Raw genomic sequence first — 19651 nt, forward strand, 5'->3', positions numbered from 1 at the left:
GAATTGTCGCCTATCAATAAAATAAACTGCCTTGGAAATGGCCCTGGGTTGGGCCGAGAGGCAAATAAGGAGCTGTGATGTTCCTTCAATACACCAGGGTGATTCGACACAAAAATACGTAACCCTTCCCTGGTGCAGAGCTGAAGGGATTGGATACTGTAGCCTAGAGGATAATTCTCTGCCTTACAAGGCAAAGGTTGCAGGTTCAAGTCCCAGTGATGGCTAGCTGATGAGGCCAAAATAAGGCTGAAATAGATCTATCCTAGTCTCCCTTAATTTTAAAATTCAGCAAAAAAAACATGTGACACACACACACACTCACACATATATATATATATATGAGAGAGAGAGAGAGAGAGAGGAAAAAGCAGTCAACAAATTGAGCTAAACATTACAATAATCTTTAACCCCCTCTGTTAACCATCTGTTATTATATTTGGCATGTAGAAAGTACACAAACTGACACGAAATGTGCCTTTTTGAGTCCTTGGCGGCTTAAAATGAAGGAATTAATCAAGGGAAATATCACTGACCATTTGAAGGAAAGCTTCTGAGAGCCAGTTTGGACTAGTGGCTGAGGCACCAGCTAGAAACCAAAAGACAGTGAGTTTTAATCCAGCCTTGGGCTTGAAAGCCGGCTGGGTGAGTTTGGGCTGGTCAACCACTCTCAGCCTATGTTGTCAGGCTTGGGAGCACAACTCATGTATCAATATTAGGTTGTGCCAGAGAAAGCAGATCATGCATTTGGGGAAAACCCTAGGAAGAAAAAGGTTTCTGTTAAAAGTACAGTCCCACTGCCATGCATTGTTTAACATATGGATTATACACTATTTTTGTTGCAGGATTTAATCTTCAAAGCTTTTACACTGTATGCTGGAGCTCATCCTCAGGAAACTTTCATCTCTCCAGAATATGTGCACTGGCGTGTTCTAATATGTAGCTTTTAGTTGATAATTAGGGTGTTGATGGCTGGCCACTAAGTTGTTGATTGTTGCTCCTGAGTCATGTACCTCATGATTCTTGACAAATGTATATTTTCTTTTATGTACACTAAGAGTATATGCCAATTCCTTGTGTGTCCCATCACACTTGGCCAATAAAGACTAAATAATTCTTTGTGCTGTCAGGTCCTCAGCTCCTAAACATCTGATCAGGACTCCTGTTGACTGATAAGGGGGTAATTCCCAAGTTTCAATCATTTCTCTGGCTATTTTTGTCCCTGCTCCGCAACAATTGTAGTAGCTGCAAAATTGAATGAATGTCCTCCTTCATTGCAGTGTGAGGCTACTAATAAGTCCAACAATCCTTATTAACAGATCACTCATGTTCTTGCAATCTGGTAATTAGCTTCCTCTCTATCTGTCCTATATATACTGCCCAAAAAATAAAGGGAACAGTCAAATAACACATCCTAGATCTGAATGAATGAAATATTCTCATTGAATACTTTGTTCTGTAGAAAGTTGAATGTGTACAACAGCATGTGAAATTGATTGTCAATCAGTGTTGCTTCCTAAGTGGACAGTTTGATTTCACAGAAGTTTCATTTACTTTGAGTTATATTGTGTTGTTTAAGTGTTCCCTTTATTTTTTTGAGCAGTGTAGTTACAGGGGGAATCCATGTAGGGAATCAAGTAAATTCGATTAGAAGTTTTTCCCACTTTCAAGTTATCTTTGTAGTGCACCAATCCACCAGACTGCAAGAACACGAGTGAGACGTTAGATGAGGAAACCTGAACTCATTGCCACACTGGACCGAACAAGGACAAAAATAGTTTTGATTTGTCTGGACTACCTGAAAGGGCTGACATATATTTATTTATTTATTTATTTATTGGATTTGTATGCCGCCCCTCTCCGTAGACTCGGGGCGGCTAACAACAATGATAAAAACAGCATGTAACAATCCAATCCAATACTAAAATAACTAAAAAAAAACCTTATTATAAAAACCAAACATACATACAGACATACCATGCGTAAATTGTAAAGGCCTAGGGGGAAAGAATATCTCAGTTCCCCCATGCCTGACGACAGAGGTGTGTTTTAAGAAGTTTACGAAAGTTTATGAAGCAATATAATGAATCATTGACTATGGTTTAATAATGGATGGTGTTTTAGCATTAGTTGTTTGATAGTTAAGTAACACAACGTTTTAGAATGTTAGACTTTTAATATTCTACATGAAATATTCAATAATTATCGAGTAGTTTAGTAATCTAATTTTAAGTAACTCTTGGAATTTTAATATTTGCATTTTTGCTTAATCTTTGTTAACTTGCCCCCTTTTTTCTTAGATTAATTTTTATTGCATAATGATACACAATTCTGGTCAGTGAACAATAGGAAAAGAATTTAGTTTGTTAAATTGAAAATAGAACCAAAAGTCTTTAGTTAAGTAGGGGGAGATTAGTTGGGAGGAAAATCAGAAGCAACGTGAGAAAATATTATTTTACTGAAAGAGTAGTAGATGCTTGGAACAAACTTCCAGCAGAAATGGGTGGTAAATCCACAGTACAGTAACTGAATTTAAACATGCCTGGGATAAACATATATCCATCCTAAGATAAAATACAGGAAATAGCACAAGGGCAGACTATATGGACCATGGGGTCTTTTTCTGCTGTCAATCTTCTATGTTTCTATGTTTAATATTTATTGGGGAGCTGCATGGAAGATAAGGCACATTTACCAAGCTACAGCAATTGAAAGTTTTCCCAGTTTCCGTGCCAGTCCGGAAACAACCACACACATGTGATTTTGTTGTTGCTGTTGCTGCTGCTGGGGCAGTATATTTACAACTCAGCTGCTTTGTGTCTGGAATTACACGAGGGGCAATATTTTCATTTCCTTATGTTCATGCTCTACAGCAGTGTTTACCAACCTTGGCAATTTGAAGATATCTGGACTTCAACTCCCAGAATTCCCCAGCCAGCATTTGCTGGCTGGGGAGTTCTGGGAGTTGAAGTCCAAATATCTTCAAGTTGCCAAGGTTGGAAACACTGCTCTACAGGATGAGTGACTATTTCACTGTGGAGTCCTTGATGCTCTTTTGCACTAGCATTGATGGTGATATCTAGTTGGGTAATCAAGTGCCTGCAAACAATCAAGCAAGCTCAGAGAGCACCAAGAAGTCTACATTTCTATCCAGACCTGTACACTGTTTTTTTAATTGACCATTTTAGTCTTGGCAAAAAATTGCTTCAGCCTGCCTCCCAGCTTTGTGTTCAAATTAGCCCCCTTTCCCTCCCTCTAGAAAGTCAACCACTAACGTTTTTTGATAATTTTATGTAGGTAGTCCTCATTTAGTGATCACAACTGGGATTAGCAACTCAGTGGTCATGCAAAACAATAATTGAGACTGCAACTGTGCTTATCTTTTTTACTATAGCTTTCTTTTGCTTCACGGATCTGCAAAAGTGGTAGATGAGAGGATTTATTTATTTATTGGATTTGTATACATCCATACAGACATACCATGCATAAACTGTAGAGGCCCCGGGGGGAAGAATATCTCAGTTCCCCCATACCTTGCGGCAGAGGTGGGTTTTAAGGAACTTACGAAAGGCGAGGAGGGCGGGGGCAATTCTGATCTCTGGGGGGGAGTTGGTTCCAGAGGGCCAGGGCCGCCACAGAGAAGGCTCTTCCCCTGGGTCCCGCCAAACGACATTGTTTAGTTGATGGGACCCGGAGAAGGCGGTCCCGGAGATAATCTGGTCCGGTGCCATGAAGGGCTTTATAGGTTATAACCAACACTTTGAATTTTGACCGGAAACTGATCGGCAACCAATGCAGACTGCGGAATGTTGGTGTGACATGGGCATTTTTGGGAAAGCCCATGATTGCTCTCGCAGCTGCATTGGTTGCAAAGTTCCTTTTTCATGACAGCTAGAACTATGAATGGTTGCTCTATGAGGCAGTTGCTAACTGAGGACTACCTGTGCCTCCTCGTAAATAGAAATGGGGTTTTTTTGGGGGGGGGAAATCAGGGCCAGGCAAATGCACACAGCATGAATTAAGGGTGGAGAAACTGGTGGGGTAATATGTGCTCTTAATGTTTTTTGTGCTCTTATCTTAGAAACTGGGAATAAGAACTGACTGGTACTTGAACACTAATAGGTGATTGGGAAAGGTATATTATAATCCTAATTAGGTATTTGATATAATATTCAAAGCCAAAAAGAAAATCTCTAGCTATGGTAAGATAGTTATGATAAAGTTACGCTACTTCTGCTATGCCAAAACAGCTAAATTCATCAGCTCCTACTGCTTGTCTGATGAATTTCTTACATATGGTGGATTGGAGTACTCAGTTAAGGATATCAGGGAAAACAGATTTTTCCCCCCTATAGATTGTTTTAATTTTAACTGAAACACGTGTAACAAGAATAGAAATAAAATTTACTGCTTTTTTAATGGAAGAGAAATTCCCTAACTTGACATTCAAAATTTAGTTTAGCCCAGCAGACATGTCAGTCAGTCTAGTTTTTTGTTGAAATTGTCCAATGGGCGGGATGAAGTGGGGTAGCAAAAATGGAGCTCCACCCCAGAGCACCCAATTTGTACTGAAAGACGTTGAAACAAAATACAGGGGATCCTGCATAAGCCATGCTCACACTGTGGTATAAAAAATTTGGTAGCCCTTCACTGTATCCCCCTCACCACCAATATTTAAAGATTTTGCACAATAGTATAGAAAAACATTTGTAAGATTTTAAGTTTGGACTTGGAATAAAAACTGGATGTAAACTCAAAATTGAGTGGTGAGAAGGTGTTCAACTTCTTTGTAACTATCACGGTGCCACAGTTACAGCAGGTAGAGTGCAGTACTGCAGGCCACTGAAGCTGACTGTAGATCTGAAGGTCAGCGGTTTAAATCTCATCACCGGCTCAAGGTTGACTCAGCCTTCCATCCTTCCGAGGTGGGTAAAATGAGGACCCGGATTGTGGGGGCAATAGCCTAGCTCTGTTAAGAAGTGCTATTGCTAACATGTTGTAAGCCGCCCTGAGTCTAAGGAGAAGGGCGGCATAAAAATTGAATAAATAAATAAATAAATAAACAAATAAATAAATAAAATAAATAAATAAATAAATAAATAAATTGAATGAATGAATGAATGAATGAATGAATGAATGAATGAATGAATGAATGGCATATTTCCCCTTGGTGCCATTCAGATTTAATGACTTTCAGAATTTCTAGCCAATACAGAATGCATTTTGACATCAATTCCTAGCAATAAATGATAATTGTTCATGAATGAAAATAGAGCTGGGTCTTATCCATATATTAAGCAAATATATACAGAAGGTTTTCGATATAGAATAACTACAATATTAAGTTATAAGAGACAGCCCCCAGTTTGAACAGTACTGGTAGATGGTTTTAATATGCAAGAGAGGACACGTATTAAAAATCTCAAATTTCCCAATTTTTGGTCGAAATCATGCAAATTGTGTGACAAGTGAAGCCTAGAGAGTTAAACAAAGCATTAAAATTTCCATTCTTATTTTACATAAGGATACATTTTAAAATTAATTTTTAACCAACTTGCCATTTCATTTATTGTACATACAGACAATTCAGTAACACTAATGAAAATATCTTTGGTTAGGCATATCTTCAGACAGAAGTATAAAATACTCAATTTGATATGCTTCAAATACGTCCAAATAAATCAAGAGAGAGACTAGTCCCTCTAAAGCAGTTTTCTGGGGCTTGTGATGCAATGAGGATTGTGCTTGCTCCGTTAATGTGATATAGGAGTGTCTTGCAACTACATCTGCCATAGAGTGCGTTTGGCGGGCCTCCTCCAATGGCAGAAAGGAAAGTGATTGCTCCACATTGGAGGGGATTCAGTCTTCCAAGCTTCCTGTTGGCTACTGCAGAAAAGTCACTGGATTTATTTAAACTCTTAATACCTTCTGATAGAGAAAAGTCAAACATGCCCTTCTGTTCTGACATGTCATTGGAAAATAAGAGCCAAATTAAGAAAAAAGATGTTTACAGAGTTATAAAAAGTTAAATGAAAGAGAGTCTTTCATTTATCTTCAATGGTGATGGGCGAACCAACCGGTGTTTGGGTTCGGCAAGTTCGGACTAACTTTACGCAAAATTTGGCCGAACCCGAACGGGGAATCCCACCAAGAGATTCCAGGGGCGGAGCTTTGACGTCATGTATACTGGCAGGTTGCTAAGGACGCCAAGGTGATCACTTCCTGGATTCCATGGAATCCAGGAAATGATCACCTTGGCGTCCTTAGCAACTTGCCGGTGATGTCAAAGCTCCGAACGCCGAACGCAACCCCAAACTTTGCCCGAAGTTTCAAAAAATTTCACGTTCGCATTCGGCATACCGAACACCGCAAAATTCGGTGCGGACCCGAATTGTGCGGGTTCGGTTCGCCCATCACTAATCTTCAGTCTTATCATATACATAGGAAATACACCGTGGGTAAAAAGTAGTTTTGTTACTTTGATTTCTTCCTCTCTATTGGAATTGTTCCTTAATGGTGATAATCATGTATCTTTAATGAATTAAAATCTACAGCTATTAATGTACATTTAAAAGTGAGAACATAGCCATTTATTTCTTATATTTATTGTTTAATCTTTCTATTAGGAGTTCTCAATATCTATACTACTTTGTTTGGCTTTACCTTATTAATATTCCATATGATAAGCGGATAGTTAATTTTGCCTGCTCTACATCTGGTCTATAAGTAAGTGCATCAACTTCTGCGTATATATTTGTCAGCTTCACATATAATATATATTTTTTCTGATTTTAAAATATGATTTAAATTATCTCTGCACGCTACCTTTAAAATGTATTTAATGTGACCATATGTTTATTTAGCAATATCTCCACAAAAGCTTTTTGTTTTGCCTTTGTTAAGAACTTTGTCTACATAGTTATGTACAGATAAATGATTCCAGCTAATGTACAAATAATAGTAGATAGAGGAACATTAAGCAACAGAGTATGCCTTCTTTAAAGGCTCGCAAATTTCTCCAGACATGCAGAATAATACACATTTTTTTGGAATATTATATACCAGACACAGTCTATGTTTAACAATTTCTTCAATATTTATATATTTTCAGATTCAAAATATATGTAAATGAAGTTTTAGCAGCTAATATTTTATATACTGATTTGCAGTTTAAACAGAGTTGTGTTCACCAACACTGACTACAGCAATTTTCATAAGTAGCCCCACTTCAATTGCATACCTTGATTTTGGGTAAGTATCTTCCAAATGAGGATATAAGCAGCCAATTACATAATTTAGGCAGAAAAAGAAAAACATCTGAGAATCAGGACTGGTTGTGGATTTCGGCTTATGCCTAATTAAGCAAAGCGGAGCTTCACCTTACAAAAGATAGGAGACATAGTGGCACCTGTACCTTAGTACAGTATAATTAACTTACTAAAAACCTAGGCACCAAAAGTTTTCACCAACATGTTCTGGATTTTAAAAAGTATAAAAGATAAATTAATGTTGTCTTAAGTGCATAAAGTGCCATATTCTAATTTCATAGTTCACTTTCTTCCTCTTTATATAGCTCATAAATTTAGTTTTTATGAAAGTTTATATTCATTAGAGGATTTCCTAGAATCAAAATAAATTGCCTCCTTCCTCAATTAAAACAGACTGCAGAGTTTGGATGCATTAGGAATGTTGGGAATCCCATCAGATTGGAATTATATGTTGGGTTCTTCTTTGTATTTTGATTAATCATTATTAATTGAGTGATGCTGGAGCTTCCTATGACTCAAGACTGCCCAAATTTATTTAGCTATTTTTGTCCTACCCCTAGGATAAAAAGGAAAGCATCATAAAGCCATGCCAATCAACAAAAGCAAATGTATTTGTTTGGCTTTCATTTTAGTTCACCTTTACTTTGAAGATTTTTGTCGTTGTTACTGAAAATAGTTACAGCCCTTCATTCTAAAGCTTGGTCTAAATACAGTTTAGTGATAAATGTATTAAAACAAAGAAACACACATTGATTTCTAAATGTATTTCTTTGGATAACTCCCTTGGAAGAGTATTTGGGAGACTTCTTCAATTTCACTCTGGAGTGGAGAGATCTACCTTGAATATTCTTTGCCAACCTCTGTAAAAATGTTAAAAATTTGTTTGTTAACACCTGAAGTCCAGTGTTGGAGGAAAATCCTGAAAACATACAGGTAGCCTTTTGGGGCCCCTAAACCTAATCTACACCAATTTTGCAGGTGGTGGAGAACAATTTCCTTCCTTTGGTTTAAAAAGAGAAAAAATGAAGTGCTCTTCTCTCTTCCATCTTGCTGCATTTGTATCTGCAGAACTGCCAGAGAGTCGACTGTCGGAGCAGTCTGAGGGCTCTTCCCATGAGGCTCTGGTTCTAAGCACATAATTATACAGTGATACCTTGTCTTACAAACTTAATTGGTTCTGGGACGAGGTTCTTAAGGTGAAAAGTTTGTAAGACGAAACAATGTTTCCAATAGGAATCAATGGAAAACGCTTAATGTGTGCAAGCCCAAAATTCACCCCTTTTGCCAGCCGAAGCCCCTGTTTTTGCACTGCTGGGATTTCCCTGAGGTTCCCCTCCATGGGAAACCCCACTTCTGTGTTTTTGTGATGCTGCAGGGGAATCCCAGCAGGGGAATCCCAGCATCGCAAAAACGAGCACTTCACTGGCAACGGAAGTCCGGGGGTGGGGTTTCCCAGTGAAGGGAGCATCAGTGAAATCGCAGCATCACAAAAGCACCGAAGTCCTCGAAACCCCACCTCCGGACCTGTGTGTTTTTGTGATGCTGCAATTTCACTGAGGCTCCCCTCGCTGGGAAACCCCACCTCCGGACTTCCGTGTTTTTATGATGCTACAGGGGAATCCCAGCAGGGGAATCCCAGCAGCGCAAAAATGGGTGGTTCGCTGGCAACAGAAGTCCGGAGGCGGGGCATCCCAGCAGCGGCAGTGGGTTTGTAAGGTGACAATAGTTTGTAAGAAGAGGCAAAAAAATCTTAAACCCCGGGTTTGTATCTTGAAAAGTTTGTATGACAAGGCGTTTGTAAGATGAGGTATCACTGTATATGTACAGTCTTGGACTGTAGAACTCCAGGTATCTCCTTATACTAATAAATAAGAAATAGAAGTTTTGATATACGTGGCTATGGGCCAGTCCAATTATGCACTCTTTTGTATGCCTTGACATTCCTTTTCACAAAGACAATTTGAATTACTGCGACTATTTAGATTTACTGTTGAAATTATCAGGGATGCCTCATGTGTTCACTTCAGAATCAGAATAGATGTATGCGGGGTCAAGCCTGGGCAAGTTGCAAAGCATTCAAGTTGATTCAAGTCTTGGATGGGTGTGTATATGTGTGTGTGTGCAAAAGCCTATAGAAAAACATATGTAACTAAAGGAGAGATGTGTTCTTGCAAACAAAGAATGCTATCACTATCAATATGAATGAAGCAGTTAATCATTAAACTGCCATTGGGTGAACCTGAACTTGCTACCGGTACAGTGCATCGTATTTTCCCCATAACCCTTTTCGATTGCATGTAATTTTTTTGGGGGGGGTGGGGGAGATAATTCTAGGAGGAAAAATCAGGCAAATTTAAAGATCTTGCCTGCTAATGTTAAGCTTTTGTATGTAACAAAGGTGATGCAGGAGATTCCCGGCTGCATGCTAGAGAGAGGTTGTACTGAGTTTTGTACAAAATTAGCAGAAGATTTGCAAGCATGCAGGCTTCAAAGCACGTGGATTTGCTGGCAATACAAACAGTATTTCCAGCCAGTTCTGGATGCATTGTTGGGCCACAGAGAAAACCTACTGCATAGATTGATTGGGTTTTGCTTCAATTCAACCTTAGCTTAGAGCAGAGATCTGGTTGTCCTCATGCTTGGAAATCATAGACATAACATCATATATAAAATATAGCAATATAAAAATATAATACTTCACTCAATACTACAGCTTCTTCTTTCTCAACGCATTGTGTCAAATTAATGAAGGGGTTTAGTGTTCCCTTTGTCAACATTGCTGAAGGAACAGTTGGTCTGAATGGCAATGTACATTGACAGTCCCAACAGTCTCACTTGAAGAGGTTCTCATTACATTATTCCTCTTTTCCCTTTTTCCTGCAAGTAAATATATGTGACTGCAAGTTGAAATAAACAAAAATAACTTAAATAGAAGAATCGATCCTCTCTTGGCGTCGCTGCATGATTTCCTCAAGTTCTGACTTCTCTCTATTTTTCTGTTAAGAAAAAATATATAATGAAGTTTATTTTATTTTATTTTATTTAAAGCATTACCTATGTAATTTAGCATTTTCAAGAATGAGTTCACTGCTACGGTTTCTTCTCTCAAATTTCTCAGAAGCAATTTGAGATGACCTGCAATTGCCTTCTCTTCCATCAATCACAATTTTAAACAAAAAATTATTGTTCAATTATTGCCCTGAGTTGCCAGAGGTTCAAAGCTATGTCTTGAGCTGTTGCAGTTCCTCCAGAAACAAAAATCTCCTTATTCCTCTTCCTGCAAAAATGAAATAAACATTGCAGCCCACCACTGCAAAACCTGGATTCAAGGTGAGCAACTAGTAGGTGATTAATGACCTTTGCACTGAAACTTTTAATGGCACTAAACATACTTATTATCTTTATAATTGGCAAAATGGAGGATGGTATTTGAAAACTTTTATGGCTAGGGGCAGGTTAGCCCTTATTTGTTGCAGGTTATCAAGGCTTGGAAGGAGACACTTAGATATCCAAATATTCTCATCTGATTAATGTTAAAGCCATTAATTTTCCAGGAATAGTGCTGTGTAATGATTAATTTGGAGAAAATGGCTATGGTTTTAAGCACAGTGCATCTGAGCTGGAAATAATTGATTTTGTTATTGGACATTGCTATTGGAATTCATAGAATCACAAAGGTCCAGAGCGGCTTTCAGAGACATAAAGTTAAAAAGAAAAGGGGGAGGGGCACGGAACCGGAATAAAATGTAGGGATTATTGTTAAATTAGTTGTATTAGATTAGATTTATTGGATTTATATGCCACCCCTCTCTGTAGACTCGGGGCAGCCTATCAAATGCATTTTATTTGGAAAAGGCAGTCAGTTCTTAAAGGTTACAAGTTAAATTCTGCTTCACCTGGAAGTAGATGAACCATATAGTACCTCAATGGTCCTCAACTTCCCCCCCCCCAAAGACCCTCTGTAAATACCTTTTGTGGCCATGGACCCCCAAAACGTACTGTATTTTTTGGAGCATAAGACACATGTTTTCCCAAAAAAAACCCCAAGAGTGAAAATCTGGGTGTCTCTTATACTCCAAATGTAGTCCCACCCAGTCTCTCAAACGGAAGTTTCAGAGACTGAAAAAACCTCTGAAACAGAGCTTCAAGCCTCTGAAATGAAACTTCAGAGAAAAAGCCCCTGAAACGGAGACTTCAGAGGCAGAAAAAAAAGCAAGGTGCAGAGCTCACAACCAATGAATCTGTTGCTAAAACTCACCCCTGGGAACAGCTGATTCTGAGAGGCCCATCCACCAGCCAATCAACTTTTTTCTTATTTTCCTCCCCCAAAATTAAGGTGCGTCTTATACTCTGGTGTGTCTTACAATCCAAAAAATATAGTAACTCAAGAATTGAATCCTAGCATTTCTTCAAGTCTTCTCAAATCCCCTGTGACAACGTCATGGACCCACAAGTTGAGAATCATTGAACTACCTTGTTAGCACAGCAATAAAGTCTGCTAGTTTATTTGCAACACTTTAAAGCATCTTTAAGCATCAGCATCTTCCCAGGATTTTGAGATCGCCCTCAAATATTAACAGCCTTAAAAGTCCTGTGGACTGTGTTAACAATGTCACTCTACCCATCCTTAAAAGTATGGATGTCACTATCAAAAGTTTGCTATTTTAGGAACTTTACCTCTAGAATAGCCCTTTGCACTGTGATTTTGCTAAATACCCGGGCACCTTCTTCTCCGCATACTTTTTTCAATTCTTCTTTGTTCAAGGAGAAAAGCTGTGCTCCTGTCAGTATGCCAAGATGCTCCACGGTTCTAAAAAAACATGTCAACGAGAAAAAAACCCACTATTTAAAGATGTACAAGTCCCCAGACATTCAACACTTTTCACAGGCCAAATAGTTTGTCCTAAATTCACAGAAGATTGTAATTAATTCTGTATCCTTGACATCTGCTCCAAAGATTTCTAAAAGGATGCCATGATCTCTTCTCTGAGAAAGGGTCTGCATTCAGGCTTCACAAAGTATAAGAAATTTGAAAAGTGGACCAGTTTCTTAAAGATGAACTGAACTGAACTAAACTAAAACTAAACTAAACTACGATAATATATATTTTAAATATCTTTCAGACCTAGCTGTTTTTGCCTCTTCCTCCTGTGCCATTCTGAGTATAAAAGATCCTTCATTGACATACATAAGTAGTGGACAAACTAATCAAAGGCCTAGTTACATCACTGTCATAGTTATGTAAACTTTAATCTAGGAGTGGTTATGGGGATAACAGAACAGCCATCCGGATAAAAAGGTAGTGCCTCTCCTTTTTAGTTAGAATAGAACTAAGCATAATAAAACTATCCCTTAATGATCTGCAGATAGTTTTACATTATGATTTGCTGAAAATCCTGCACTAATCAGTAGAACATCCAAATTTAAGTACAGATTATTTTGGCTGCCTAAATCTAAAGTATATTTATATAATGCCCTTTACAGAAGAAAGTTCCCTTGAAACTGAAGAAGATGATAATGCATGTGCCTAGCAGCAGTAACACAGTTTATTTTTTAGACAGAACTTGATTTGCATCTGCAGATGTCTTTCTACAATTATTCCTTAACATCTTTCTCAGGAGGGAAATCTTTAAGCGCTGATTAATGTATATGTGCTAGTCCCTTTGAGGGTAAACAATATTACGCAGAACATAGAAAAGGAGTAAGAACTAGCAAGCACCTCAGAAAAAGTCATGAGATTAAAAAAGAAGAAAAGGAAATACAGCTAAAGTTACACTAACATTTTTCGCCATATCTCTCTCATCCAGTCCTTACAAACCTACTATAGGCTTCCTACATTGCTTTTCATTTTTTTAAAATTCTCACCTCTTTCAGGGTCACATTAACTTTCTCAGCCTTCCTCTTCCTCTCAATCCAATTACTCTTCTTTCACATACTGTATTGGCATTGTAACTTGAACCTAGATTATACTGTCTAGATCAAATCACCATGTACTTACTTCATGCCAGTCATTAATTTTGTATTCCATCCACATTCATGATCTATCTATCTATCTATCTATCTATCTATCTATCTATCTATCTATCTATCTATCTACCTACCTACCTACCTACCTACCTACCTACCTACCTACCTACCTACCCACCATCTATCTATCTATCTATCTATCTATCTATCTATCTATCTATCTATCTATCTATCTATCTATCTATCTATCTATCTATCTATCTATCTATCTATGGGCGGACTGTGAACGCCGGGACTGGGTGGGCAGCAAGCACTAGGGCCCGAGCGCTGGGGCTGGACTTACCTTTTTTTTTTGCTGTTTTTTGGTCTTTTTTGCTTCTGCGCATGCGTGGAATCAAAAAAGCAAAAATCTCATTCTTGCATGCGCAGAAGATGAATCTCGCGCTGGGAGCGGGAGCATGTTTCCGGCCCATTCCATTAGCGCCGGGAATGGCAGCTCATTGCTGCTATCCCAATCACTTCAAACAAAAATGAATCTGTTGCCCTATAGAGTCATTAGACTTACTTCCATTATCCCTAGCAGTTACAGGGAAGGGAGAATTGCAAAAAGCAATAAAGAAGAAAAGATCTGGGGAGGCGCAGAGCCAGGAGAAGAGCCACTTACCCTTTGCTGAATGAATTTGCTTCCAGCCAAACTCTGACTTCCTCAGCATTGGATTCAAAGGTTAAGGGCACGTGAACCTGCTGGGGCTTCTCTACTCTAAAATTCCTTTGAGGTTGCTGGATTTTGATATTTGTGATCTTTTTCAGCAGTTCATCATTGACTTCGTCCATGTGATGGATCAATTCTAAAAAAAGAAATTGAGGAAAAAATATGCAAGTTCAGAAGAGACATCAGGCCTATCAACCTTTTAAAGCAATTTTTTTGTAGTGGAAAATCTCTTCATCAATTATTTGTTAATATTTAAGCTACATATAAAAGCACATTTAAAGATGTCCATTTCCAGCTACAGGTAGTCTTAAATTTACAAACATTCATATAGTAACTATTCACAGTTACAATAGCACTGAAAAAATTGACTTAAATTTTTCACTCTTATGGGCTGCGGCAGCACAGTGGTTAGAGGGCAGTACTGCAGGCTACTTTTGCTGATTGCTGGCTGCTTGCAATTTGGCAATTTGAATCTCAATAGGCTCAAGGTTGACTCAGACTTCCATCCTTCTAATGTTGGTAAAACGAGGATCCAGGTTTCTGGGGACAATATGCTGACTCTGTAAACCGCTTACAGAGGGCTGTAAAGCAGTATAAAAGTCTAAGTGCTGTTGCTTTTGCTATTCTGACCACTGTAATATTGCCAGGGTCATTTGATCAAAATTCAGACTCTGGGCAAATACTTGCATGTATTTATGTTGGGTTCACAGTCCCGGGGGCACATGATAACCTTTTGCAACTTTCTAAACAGCAAAGTCAATGGGGAGCCAGATTCATTTAACAATCATGTCAGTGACTTAACAACTGCAGTGATTCACTTATGAACTGTGGCAAAAAAGGTATTAAAATGGGGAAAACTCTCTTAACAACTGTCTCACTTTAGCGACAATGAATTTTGGGCTCAGTTGTGATTGCAAGTTGAGGGCACAGCTCAACATTTTCTTCCAAAGAGAAGTGTGCTCTTAAAAGTCTCTTCCATGCAAAAGTTGCATTTCCCCTGAAGCCTTTAAAATTAATTCTCAACCACTGAATGTAAAAGCAGTACATTGAATTGTATTCCATGTGCATTAAGTCTGCGGAGAGGGGCGGCATACAAATCTAATACATTATTATTATTATTATTATTATTATTATTATTATTATTATTAATTATTGTTAAATTTGCACACCTACTATTGGGAACATTAAAATATGGGAGAGAAACAGATGAACTGCCCTTCCAATCTTGGAGAGAACCAGCTATTGTCAATTTTGAAATGGTTCAGGTCTATTACAGCCTGTTTCTTTCCGTTTCTCAGAGGGGGTGAGGGGGGAGGGGAGGGGGGAGTCTGGAATGTCAGACTAGACCACACAACAGACCAGTCTGTGGGAACCAAGTCATCTCAACCGGTGCTTGCCTCCAGAGGTTGTGAATGCTCCAACACCAGAAGTTTTAAAGAAGAGATTGGACAATCATTTGTCAGAAATGGTATAGGGCAGTAATGGCAAACGTATAGCATGGGTGCCACAAGTGGCACGCGGAGCCATATCTGCCGGCACGCGAGCCGTTGCCCTAGCTCAGCTCCAGCATGCATGTGTGTGCCAGCCAGCAGGTTTTTGGCTTGCACGGAGACTCTGGGTGGGCATTTTCAGCTTTCAGAGGACCTCCCGGGGGGGGGGGCGTTTTTGCCCTCCCCAGGCTCCAGGGAAGCTTCTGGAGCCTGGATAGGGTGAAAAATGGGCCTACCAGGCTTACCAGAAGTTGGGAAACGGGTTGTTTCTGGCCTACAGAGGGCTTCTGGGTGGGGGGCAAGGGAGACAATTTTTGCCCTACCCAGGCACTGAATTATGGGTGTGGGCACTCATGCAGACAAGATAATGTGTGTGCATGTGCTTTTGGTAAAGGTTTTCTATCACTGGTATAGTATTTCGTGCCTGAGCAGGGGGTTGGACTTGAAAGACCTCGAAGTCAACTCACTGATCTGAGTTGAAAGATCAGAATATCTTAGCCAGTAATAATAGCATAAATTTCTTTTAAAATATTAAATATATCGGCTCAGATTGCATAGGTACTTACGTCCTTTGGCTTCTGAAGAACTGTGGGCTGCCATTTCAATTCCCCATTTTTCACCAGCGTAGCTAGGAGGTAGCTTATGGGAAGGACTGGAAGATTCTGCTGCTCGTGGACTCAAGTCTCGATATTTCTGATTACTCTACAAAATGTCCAATGATTGTTTTCGTGTCATTCAATCATATTTCTATTATCCTTCATTCCTTATTGCTTGATAAGAAAGCATAACCATTTAACTGGTGTAAAACCTTATTTATTCTTTTGTCCAGTTATAAAATTTCTACCATTGACCTGACATTATTAAGAGATAATTTCAACCTTCATCTGCTTAGGACATCTGCTTTTACTGACATTTGGCTGAGTTACTGACATGCTGGAGCATTATGATGGACATTAATATATACTGCTCAAAAAAATAAAGGGAACATTCAAATAACACATCCTAGATCCGAATGAATGAAATATTCTCATTGAATACTTTGTTCTGTACAAAGTTGAATGTGCACAATAGCATGTGAAATTGATTGTCAATCAGTGTTGCTTCCTAAGTGAACAGTTTGATTTCACAGAAGTTTGATTTACTTGGAGTTATATTGTGTTGTTTAAGTGTTCCATTTACTTTTTTGAGTCGTGTATATACTTTATATCTATGGATAACAGAACAGAGACTATGTTTCTCTATGGAAATGTATTATTAAAGCCCGACACAGAAATGAGTACTTCTTTCAGTATTTATCAGAAGGTTGGCTATGTAAATACGATTCATTTATTTAATGAATTAATAGTCCCCATCATTACTGCATCATTAATGAACAAAACTCATGATTTTTGTGCCAGGGTTACACTCTAATTCTTTAGGGAAATTTTTATCCTTTAAAACTACTTTTGTTAAGAATATGGAAGTGATTGTTCACACATTCATCAGGAATTGAATCTGATATGTCAGCAAATAGGTACCTAATGAAATATAATGTGGTACAAATAGAAGATTGCATTTAAATCTTCACTCAGATATGAAGGTTAGAAGATCAGTTTAGGGACAATTTTTGTCTACTCTACCTCACAGAATTGCTTTGTGGAGAAAGGAGGGAGGAAGATACATATCTATGCCATTTCCACTGTTCTTTTAATAAAGAAAGAGAATTATTAAAGAAAAAGAAATTTAAAGCAGTGTATGTGCATTTGACTAAAATGTGATTTCCTTTCGGTTAAGAAAAATTAATAACCAGAATCATTTAGGTTTAGGGAAGCATATCAAAATAACCTGTGTGAATTTGTGTTCAATTTAAATAATTATGATATCTAATTTAAGAACTAAATCACACCTGCTCGATTGCTGCAAAATCCTCCGGAGTCACCAGATCTAAGATATTATATGGAACATAACCAGCCTGTCCACTTCGGTTTTTCAGCTTCCACCATTGTTTGTTATCTTCCAACACCTGTGAATAATAATAAAAAAACCTGCTACAAAAGATTACCTTCTACCTTCTATGTTCTTTGTTTATACCTCTCCCTTTGGAATCTTTATCTTACAGGTAAGTCCTCCATTCATTAGTGACTGTTTGAACTTGAACTTGAGTGATTTGGGATCATTGAATGGCTACCAAACTTTTTACTAAAACACTGTGGCCATGGCTTATACAGGATGCCCTGCATTTTCTTTCAACTTCTTTCAGTGCAAATTGGGTGCTCTGGGGTGGAGCTCCACTTTTGCTACCCCACTGCGTTCCCCCACCCCCATCCGGGCAGCAGCCCACCCCTGTTTAGGATTATGTTCTCACTTACAACCACTGTAGGATTCCCACAGTGTAACTCTTGACCTACAACGAGTTGGCCATGGCAAGTTGGCCGTTGTTAATTGGCCATGGAGAATTATCACAGACTCTCCGAGTCTGCGGAGAGGGGCGGCATATAAATCTAATAAAACTATAAACTATAAACTTCTACACCATAAATCAGCTAGTGCTGCAGAATATTAAAGTGCAGGCTTCCTTCTCTCTCCCACCTGCCCTGAAAAATCTCAAATGGAATATTGTGTGTCGAGGATGGAAGGATCTACTCGAAGCGTTACGTGACCATGCCTGCCTCCCACTTCCCTATTTCAGTTATTTGCAAGGATCTTGGTTTTTTATTATTTTACCTCCAGAATTTCATCTTTCAGTACTGACAGTTCAGTTGCATTTCGAGCAGTGAAATCATAAAGAATTTTGGCATATCTCTTTGACTGAGCCATACCCTGTGCCTCAAAATTCCTGCAAGAAAGAGAATATATGGGCAGAACCAGGTTAGACTATTGTGGCAAAAAAAATATGTTGGTAGCATGTTTGTCGATTAACAAATATCTAATAAGAATTTAATTCAAATTTTAACAAAATTGGCTAGTTGAACACAATGCCTTCTGGTTTTGTTTTGTTGTTTTGCAAAGAAAGATATAATGGCATTATCACTGGCCTCCATTACCAGTCATAATAACTCATGTCCTAATTTAAAATACCATACTGAAGTTAAATGATACACCAGTGCATTTTCCCAGTTTTCTTTAGCTCATGTGCTAGAGTTCCTGAAAAAAATTAAACTACGCATTATATCAACAAAATAAAGTAATAATGAAGTGTGCCTATAAAAGTAGTTAAAATAATAACTCTTCAGAACATAGTTTTAATTCATATTACAAAATCTTTTCTTAAGGTAAGCAAGCCAGACCTCCAACATAACCACAATCCCAATTCTCTCAAGAGTTGGAATGAAATTTTGCAATAGAAATAAGAGTTAACAATTGGAAGACAGCAACTGAATTCCCTGTTTTTAATACGTTGGAATAGATAAAAGAGAAAATATTAGCTTTCATGGATTGACGTTTGAAACCAAGGCAGGGAACATCACCTTAGTAGGAGAAAAGATTTCCCGCCCAAAAGTGGCTCTCATCAAGAGAAACATACAATAAAGACGCTCAAACAGGAAAAAGAGAATGATACTTAAACTAGTGTAAACAGAATGAGTCACTGGAAAGAACGGTGGAGACTAGGAGAATGCTTACATTGGATAAGTAACATTGAAATATGTTCGAAAATACTCTGAATTACTTGTGAACCCTATTGTGAAGGACACTGGTCATCATACAGTATATTCATTTATGCTAACAAGATTATTCTTAATAATTTTCTTTTTCTTTAGAAGTGTCATTTTAGATATAGTGCTAATCATGGATATTTAAGGCTATTTAATATTTTTAAGATCACACATATTGTCTGTCTTTCTTTCTTTCTTTCCTTCCTTCCTCCTTCCTTCCTTCCTTCCTTCCTCATTTTCTCTCTCTACTTTTATTATTTTCTTTGATTTCTTTGCTAGTTTCTAAAACTCTGTAATCCTTTTGGTCTTGTTTCATGTGTTCAGTTAAAAAGATAAAAGACAAGAAATCCATTTGAGGGCAATTATTTCATCTGTCCACCCAGAGATGGTTTGCTCCCAGTTTGGACTGGTTCTATAAAACCAGTAGCAGGAATTTCCCACCACTCGCTGAACCAGGAGTGATCACCAGCTGGCCACACCCCTGAATCGGCTCTAATGGTGGCTGTTTTCTGCTTCTGAGCATGTGCAGAAGCTGTTCTCCGTACTGAAGGAGCGGGTCCAGCAGTCACATGGGTTGCTCATGTC

At 38.4% G+C, this 19651-nt stretch overlaps 1 protein-coding gene across 1 annotated transcript in view; it reads right to left on the reverse strand.

Annotated features, from left to right (window-relative positions):
• Positions 1–5134: 5134 nt before the first annotated feature.
• Positions 5135–19651, reverse strand: part of EPS8L2 (EPS8 signaling adaptor L2) — a 135456-nt gene continuing 120939 nt past the window's right edge. The window contains exons 16-22 of the mRNA XM_070765430.1: positions 18138–18249; positions 17320–17436; positions 16001–16136; positions 13897–14080; positions 11943–12075; positions 9091–10261; positions 5135–8418 (exon numbers count right to left, since the gene is read on the reverse strand). Of these exons, the coding sequence (XP_070621531.1) occupies positions 10190–10261; positions 11943–12075; positions 13897–14080; positions 16001–16136; positions 17320–17436; positions 18138–18249 (754 nt within the window). The 3' untranslated portion in view covers positions 5135–8418; positions 9091–10189. The remainder of the gene's footprint in view (positions 8419–9090; positions 10262–11942; positions 12076–13896; positions 14081–16000; positions 16137–17319; positions 17437–18137; positions 18250–19651) is intronic.

The sequence above is a fragment of the Erythrolamprus reginae genome, chromosome 1 (assembly GCF_031021105.1).
Source record: "Erythrolamprus reginae isolate rEryReg1 chromosome 1, rEryReg1.hap1, whole genome shotgun sequence".
NCBI lineage: Eukaryota > Metazoa > Chordata > Lepidosauria > Squamata > Dipsadidae > Erythrolamprus > Erythrolamprus reginae.